This window comes from Cheilinus undulatus, linkage group 21, assembly GCF_018320785.1.
Source record: "Cheilinus undulatus linkage group 21, ASM1832078v1, whole genome shotgun sequence".
NCBI lineage: Eukaryota > Metazoa > Chordata > Actinopteri > Labriformes > Labridae > Cheilinus > Cheilinus undulatus.
The window spans coordinates 18508331-18517226 of NC_054885.1; the positions used below are offsets into that span (position 1 = coordinate 18508331).

The 8896-nt window shown below is 39.8% G+C and overlaps 1 protein-coding gene across 1 annotated transcript; it reads left to right on the plus strand.

The window, feature by feature from the left end:
- Positions 1 to 1312: 1312 nt before the first annotated feature.
- Positions 1313 to 2585, plus strand: rprml (reprimo-like). Its single transcript, XM_041778365.1, has one exon. It carries the CDS (start codon positions 1615 to 1617, stop codon positions 1924 to 1926), a length of 312 nt encoding a protein of 103 aa, XP_041634299.1. The 5' UTR covers positions 1313 to 1614; the 3' UTR covers positions 1927 to 2585.
- Positions 2586 to 8896: the final 6311 nt, after the last annotated feature.

Sequence of the window (8896 nt, forward strand, 5' to 3'; positions counted from 1 at the left end):
TTATTTCAAATAACTCATCTATTAGTTTTGTGACTTATTAACTCCGAGAGGCAAGAAAACTTTTCTGAGTGTTGCACTTTTGGACTATAACATGTGTCTTATTTGTGGATGATTAGAAAAGTGAATTTATAATGTTGAGTTTTGACTCTTAAACCAACAACAATACAAAATTGAAAATTACATTGAAGTATTATTCAGAATTGACATTTTTCCCACAAATGCAACCTGTCAATACAGCACTGCCACCATAAAAGAAAAAAAACTCACATTATGGATGCAGAAGGAGCTGAATGATGTGGTAGAATAACATTACCTCCAAGGGAATACTCAATCACTGAGATTAGAATCAATACTGATTTGAAATGTCAATTTTCCCAGTCTGTGCTTTTGCACTAACATGCTTTCCCAAGGCACAGATTTCTTTTCAGTGGAGTTTCACCTGCACCTGAGTAAGCTTGAGTCCTATATGGGTTCACACGACGCTGAAAATACAAAGTGATATTTGAATAAAGCGCTCCAATAAAAACAGAGACCCGTCTGCCGTTCACAGGTTTCATTTCAGCTGGCACAGTGAAAGCCAATACAGCCGATAAATATTTGCCTTGGCTCATTCATAGTTTATTAATTCATGTCTTCATTTCTATGTTAGAACTTGCCGTTCCTATATTGGTCTCTTTCCTGTGGCCCCCTAGTTACTGACAGTTCCTCCAGCAACTGGCATGACTCTATAAATATCCCCTGAAGAAGCAAATACCAAGATCTCTCATTTATATTTAAATCAAACTGATTTTTAAGTACTTTTATAGATTAAATAGGCCTTTAAGTGTCTTGATTCATATGTATAAAGTTTAAGGCCTCAGATATGTTAAAACTCTTCCACTTCATTGTTGAAAAATTATGCATATTAAATCAAGAGAAAATAGCACCTGAATAAAAGATCCACTTCTCTATTTGCATGGTAAAAATAAATTTGAGAGTAATTTTGCATGTGAACTCCTTATTCTGCATTCATTATTTTACTCTATTTCATCAACTTCAAATGTGTAAGCCAAAGAATAAACAAATAAAAGGAGTATAAAGGAGCTGAGATTTATCTATTCCTCTATTTTGTACATCAGAGGATCAACACGTTTTGAGGCCATCTGACTTCCTCTCCTGGGTGAGGAGGGGTGGTGTGGTCCACGGGGAACTCATCATCACTTTAAAACGCACCAGAGACTTGGCACAAAAGGAGCGCTCGCAGGTGAGCACACGCGTAAAGGAGCTGTCTCTTGTTTCACTGCAGGGAAACACGTTTTGCACTCTGTGAACGGAGACTCGCTAAAAGTCAGGGAAATTCGGACTTTGACTTGAAGGAACTTACTTTTGGCTGCAACTGGTGCGACGCTTTCTTCTTTTTTTTTTTCTGCAGCAGCGTCAGCAGCAGCAAGGGTGATGTGGATGTGGTGATTACGCGCTGACTTGAATGTTTGACTCCTTTTCTGTTTTCTTACTCTTGCTTTTGTTTGAACAGTCACATGACACAAACTGTTGTTTGGAGTCCAGATTTCGTGGTGAGTCTGTGCGTATGCCGAGCGGAGTCGCGTGTCTGTTTGTGATAACCGTTAAGGAAACATGAACGTCTCCTTCCTCGACGTGACCCAGGGCGCGCTCTTCAATGGGACTCTGGCGACATACAACGGCACCGACAACGTGGTGACCGGCGACGGCGGAGGGTCCCTGGTGCTGGCACAAGACGAGCGCAAACTCTTCATCATGCGCGTGGTGCAAATCGCGGTGCTGTGCGTGCTGTCGCTCACAGTGGTGTTCGGGATTTTTTTCCTCGGGTGTAACTTGATGATCAAATCGGAGAGCATGATTAACTTCCTGGTGAAGGAGCGGAGACCTTCCAAAGACGTGGAGACTGTCATGATCGGGCTCAGCTAGAGCATGGAGAGTATGGACTGTGGAGAAGTGAAGCGGAGATCCGGTTTGAGGATCTGTTGCACGTTCCCTAAGGCAGATCTGTATCTGCATCTGCATGTACCTCTTAAGGACGCTCTCTGGAACTTCACGAGGAGAGCTATGCAAAAACTTCACAGTTCCTTCCGAAGACACGGCTTCAGGAAAGAAGCCTGGCGACGTTCGTTTGTGCGTAAAGTTTGTGCGTAAAACTCGGGCAATGTTTACACTTGGACCTATCTGTTGAATCTTTTGAGTGAATTCAATGTTGCCAACTTGAACAAGATGTTTACACGCTGTTACCTCGTTTTTTTTCGTGTATTCTTTTGTAAATTTAAAATGATTATCGCAGAATGTTTTTAAAGCATGATTGTGGATTCTTATGGTTCAAAGACTGCGAATGTAATGTTTTGGATATGTGGCTGTTCCATCAACAGAGTATTTTCTTAGTCTTGTTTGAAAAAAAAAAAAGTCTCAGTACTGAAAACTTGCACGTTTTTAAAGGAACATTGTCACAGCTTCCTAGGGTGCTTGTCTTTTTGTTTGGCATGCTCGCTACTTGATCTGTAAAGTGATTTTTGGAACCGTTTTGCACTTTTGAACACTGATGCTGCATGACATTTTTTGGACAAAAAAAAAAAAAAACTCGGAATTGCGGCATGCAATTAAAACACTGAAATGGCCACATTTGATCTCTCATCTGTTTATTAAAATTATACTTATTATTTTCAATGAGTTGTAAATTTGTGATTTTTCTGCTCTCAGTACTGCGTTTTAAGGTCTTTAAGAACTGATTGTGCCATCTCTTAAAAACAAACAAAAATCAGATGCTGTCACACCTTGTACTTCATATCTTATCTGATGTGATCTTTACTGAAGCCAAAGATCAAGGCCACCCATAAGGGGGGGTAAGGAAGAGATCTCTCTTGGGCCCAGCCAAATGGGGGGCCATGGAGGTCAGGAAAGTCATGGTCCATTGTAAAGTTAGTTTGTGATAACCATATGCTGTATTTAACCTGAAAACCACTCTAAAAAAAATAAAGATAAAATAAAATAAAATTCTATGCTGGAGTACAGTTTAGCATTTTTCAACATGTACCCCCCTTTTCTTAACACAAATGTACATATTTATTTGTAATGTTTACAGAGTGGATGGGCACAATGACTAAAATATTTGGAAAGTAATGTCAGATTCATGGTTTAGCCGTGATGTACACAGATGTCAGGATATCGGAGAATAAAGTAGAGAGAATTAAAACTATATTGAGGGTAAATAATAACTGCAAGATGAAGGTGAAATTTTGAAAAGTGGGTTAAAAGGGGTGTAAATGGGCATAAAGGTGTGAATATTGGTTAAAAAGTGGCATCAATTGGTTTAAATTGGCAAAAATGTGCAGAAACGAGGGTTTGTAAGTGGTTAAAGAGTGGCGAAAAATGGGTTAAAACTGGCAAAAATTGGGAAAAGTGTAGCAAAAGTAATGTCAAACTTCATAGCTGAGCCACAGAATCAAGTAGAGGGAACTGAAACATCATTAAGAGAAAGAGAATAATTGCAAAATAAAGGCAACATTTTGAAAATAAAGTTAAAAGTGGCATAAAATGGCAGAAATAAGGGTTCAAAGTGGTCAAAGAGTGGCAAAAATGGGGTAAAATGGGCAAAAATTGGTAATAAGAGGCCAAAAATGGGCTTAAAATGCTGAAAAGCTGCTATAACATGGCAGAAATGGGCGAAAAGTGGCTAAATTAGTGAAAAAAGGTTAAAAATTAGCCTTCACTGGACAAAAAATGGGGCTAAAAGAGCCAGATTTGTGGGCATGCCTACCAAAGTTTAATTTGGTGTAATCTGCTTCATAAATGTAAAGGAAATTACTCCAAATTTAAATGTTTTGTAGCAGAATAGTGGCAGAAAATGAATCTAGTGTGTCACTTCCTGCAGCTGAGAGAGCTCTGGTAAAGTCATCCATCTTATAGACAGCAGGTCTAGCTTTTAATCTCATCTCCCAGAGGACTGCAATCACAAAACATTCAGACTCACCCTTCCTGCCATTCCCAAAAGCACATTCCAAGTCTACGTTTGATGATCAGGGAGATTCTTCTTATGGAAAGTCTCACAGAGAGCATAAATGTATGAACAAGCAGTGAGAAAACCTGTAACTCTCATGCAGCTTTAGGACTTCACACAAAGAAGACCTATGGACACCAACTTTTTCATTTTAGAGAAAATGAGAAATGTTCCAAACTATTTCATTTACAGACAGACAAAATAACCAACACAGCTTCATTTTTCATGCCTGGTATTGGGTCTCTGTTGAATCTGTCTCAGAATTTTGGTCCAATTTCACCGTAATCTTCTCCATTTCTATCTGTACCCCTTCCTCTCTCTCTCTCTCTCTCCTCTGTGTCCCACTCAGAAGCAACCGTTGTTCTCATTATTATTTCAGTACTTGTTAGAAGAGCTGGGGTGGATGAATCCTTACAAACACAACCATGCATCCACACATGCACCCATTCACCGAGCACACATTGAACACTGATGTGCAACAGACCTGCAAACTCTGACCTCAAGCAAAAGTATCTCACAACAACATGAATTAATAAAACCTATTAGAAAATTAATCCTTAACAGCTTAGAGTAACTATAATAATGTTCTGATACACAACAGCATGTTTTCTTGTAAAATACGGTGTATTTATACACCTTAACAAACAATTAGCTAGAAATCTTACTGCATGTGAAGTGTTTTATATTTGCTTTAAGTTTTAAGAACATGGCACAGAACAATTAACTGCTTGGAGAGAAAATCTGTTCAAAAAGATTCGGCAAAATAAGTCAAGCATGGCGTTTCCCCTCAGAGGAAGTTTCAACGTTGAGTTTAAAGAGCGGTGGTGCAGTCATGGTGGGGCTGAATCATTTGGAGCCACGTTTCAGAAAGCCTGGAACATGGCAGGCTCTTATATATGTGCATATTTTACCCATTGTCAGCGGGCCCAAAGTAGAAGCTGCAGAGCCTATTTTAAGCCATTCAAATAGACATGGTGTTGTGCCATTGAGATATCTTGCCCAAGTCAATGAAGAATGAAAGTTCATTTCTCTTGGAACCAGAAAAACAGGGACAAAAATGCCCAGAAAAACAGGGACAAGTAGGGATTAAATTAATGCAGCTATAAAGGCTAAGAGGGTGGAGAAAGACATGCACCAGACACACCCAGAGACTGGGAATTGACCAGTGCATTGAGGACTTGAGGATCCGTATATGGCGTCGGTCCATTTCTAGCTTTTGCCCCTACCCCTTGATTTTCAGTGCCCCACTTGTGGTGAAATCTTGCCCAACAAAATGGAATGGCTGGTAAACCTTCTGATTCTTCATCAGGGGTCATCCCTTCTGAATGATCAACACCAGACAGCTCTACTTTGAGCATTTCTTAAAAGGCTTGCTTGAAATTAAAAGGACCATAAAGCATTGAGACACCATTAGATTACGATTTTAAGATTGTTGATGTACTTTCAAATCTTACCGATGATTCATGTTTGTTCAGGAATACTCTTGTCACATATTTCACCATTTTATTGCGAAATGGATATACAGTTTTACTTGGCAGAGGAGGCTCTGTTAAAGCTGCTCCATGGGTTAGGCAAGCAGCATGCTTTACTTTCCAGGGGGTGCATGGCTAGAAACCCACATATGGATAGACACATTTATGACAATGTGTATTGAATACAATAAAATTAGTTCAAAGGCAATGAACCTACGGTTGCATGAATCTGAATATGAGGGTATAACAAGCGTATGCTATAAAAGAGGAGGCTGGGTGGAGGAGGTTAAAGCTTTGCTAGCAGCAGCAGCATGGTGCAGCAGCAAGCAGGGATTAGTGAGATGGGATGTTTTTGCTCAGTTTATGTGATTTTTCGAATGATGGGTAATTAATTATTCAGAACAGCTGGTGCAGCTCCCTTCTCACTTGCTCGCTCTCTTTCCCCTTACACTGAAACCTCATTTTAATCACTGATTTGCCAATGTTTTATGGGGATTCAACCATTAAATTTAAGAGATAAAGGTCAGAAATTTGGCTCACAGCCACATCAGAGGCTAAATTAAAAACTAGGCACAGGGCTATGACGCACAAGCTAGCGCCATTTAAAGATCTCTGTCAGGATAAACACACTTCTTTTTCAAAGAGTCAAAGGGCCACAGAATCACTTTCATGTTTTCTCTTTAGAGTATGAAACCATTTTTGCAATGAATACAAATAAAACACATCAGACTCAGTGTGCAAGGTTTAAGTGAGTGACTTTTCTTTTTGTTTATGGACCCAAAAAAGGCATCAGAATATAACAGTCAGTGTACTGAGACCTTTATACACGAGGTAAAAGGCTTACCTCAGCTTTAGGGAGAAGTTTTTTTTAAAGACATGCATATTTCTTTTTGAATGCCAGATCAAAAACTAATCAGCATAATGAAACTAGATCTGCACACCAGGAAACTCTTAAAAAGGATTTATCCAGAAACAAGTCACTTTTTTATATTATTTTGTTTTTTCCCCCATTATTCCACTTCTGGAATGATCCAAGGTGAGTGTGAGAAGGCATTTCCATCATGGCTCTTTAGAAAATTTGATGGCGTGACTGAGAAAACGCCCATGATTAATACAATCAATGATTTGTACTGAAAATGATAGATGTAACTCACTGACATTTCATTCATTAAGAGCATACAGTAGCAAAACTGAGAGTGCTGCACTCAAAATACAATGCAAGCTGCTCATAAAGCCCTGTCTTCTGATGGAACTATTCAAGAAGAGGAATGCATTTTTCTGCATGAAATGACGTTTTTTTAAATCTGGTTTTTCGTTTAAAATTGGTCATTCCCAAGCACATAATTTTACTCTCCTGACTTGGCTGAGAAGTGATAAGAATTACTCACCAGCTGGCCTCGCTAGTTATTTTCTCACTTTATGAGGCACAAGTCGCCCACTAGCACTGAGCATATGCTATAAAGTTACCATGGAGCACAACCAGTTCAATCATCTGCTTTAATTGTACTACTATGGGTCAAAGCTGGACTTGACAAGGAGACGCTGTTATAAGAAGACTCTAGCAGATAGAATTGGGCTGTGGTTAATTATAAAAGATGTAAGAAGAGGATATTAATGAGCCAATGTTGCAGTGAGAGTGCTAGAACAACACGTTAGCATGTTAACCCTTCACCCTAATCAGCAGGTGTGAAGATGTGCAGGTCTGGTGAGTTTCCAGCTTTCTCCCTCTTCATCTCTCCACACAGCTACTGTATGTTTGCTTGTCAGGGAGCGTCACTGCTGACCTTTTACAACAGAGACCTCATAGAAAATAATGAACAGCTCACTGGCCATCAAATCATGACAGAGATAATGATGATTAAGCCAACAGTGGCATAATGGTAGCTATCCGAAGAAGCTCGGCTGTAAGCATTAACATACAGTGCAATTAGAAAGTATTCAGACACTCTTCACTTTTTTTCATTAATCTACACTCAGTTCTTTGTCAGTGATCACAAAGTTAGAACTTTTTTTGCAGCAATTACAGCCTGGAGTCTTTTTGAATATGGTGGAACAGGCTTTGCACATCTGGATTTGGGGATTTTCTGCCATTCTTCTTTGCAAATCCTCCCAAACTCAGTCAGATTGAAATGGGGCAATCAGTGGACAGACATTTTCAGGTCTCTCTAGAGAAGTTCAATAGGGTCCAAGTCAGGGCTCTGGCTCTCTCTATGATACTCACAGAGTGTCCTTAAGCCACTCCTGTGTTGTCTTGGCTGTGAGTTTAGGGTTATAGTCATGTTGGAAGGTGAACCTTCAGCCCAGTCTGAGGTTCTGAGTCCTGGAGATCTCTGTTCTTTGCTCCAGCTTTTCTCCCAGTCTCTGCTGCTGAACCCCCACCCCCATCCCCACGGCATGATGCTGCCACCCCCATGCTTCATTATTGGGATGGTATTGGACAGGTGATGCGCACTGCCTGGTTTCCTCCAGACATAATGTTTAGAAGTGAGGCCAAACAGTTCAATCTTGGTTTCATCAGAGAATCTTGTTTCTTTGTCTTGACTTTGTCCCATCTCTACACAGGATCTCTGGAGTTCAGTCAGAGCGCCATCGGGTTCTTGGCCACCTCTTACTAATGCCCTTCTCCTCCCGATTGCTCAGTTTGGTAGTTCAACCAGCTCCTGGAGGAGTTGGTTGAATTTTTGTCAATTGCAGCATCAGGCTGCAAACAAAACAACATTTTGAAAAGAGGTCAGTGAAGGGGCCTGAATACTTTCTGAATGCACTGTGTATCACAGTGTCATCACTGTCTTATACTAATTTGTTTTTTGTGAAAAAAAGTTTGACACAATACAGATTTGTTATTTTATCATCACTGTGGAGACTATTTTTTATTCCCCTGTGTGTTTGATTAGAGAGCAAGGAATACAAAAGACCAGTTTTCAATGCTGACAGAGGTCCCACAAGGATGAAGTGGCCTTTCTCAGCCCCATTCAATCTGTTTCTAATGGGATGTGTTGTATTCATAGGTGGAGGCAATAACAATACATGCAGCACAGTAGAGGAATGGAAATGATATCTAAGATCACACACACAGGTGAGTGGATGTAAACACTCTTTTCTTTCTGTCCCTTCTACTGGGAACACTAACATCATTGTTAAACTCAACATAATAAAAATTAAAGCAAAGTAAGGCTGTCAACATTTACCTCAATAATGATACACTCAGCTGTTTTAACAATAGAGGTGTTTGGCAACAGGTCTAGCTTCAGGACCCAGCTTCATCTACTAAATGGTAAATTCTGACTGAAATTTCTTTAAAAAATTCAAACCACTCAAATTTCTTGATGGAGAAGGTTGCAGTATGGATGTTATATAGAACTAAACTTGACTGAACAGACAGACAGGACAATCATGGGGAGGACTCATGCTTGATGGTGAA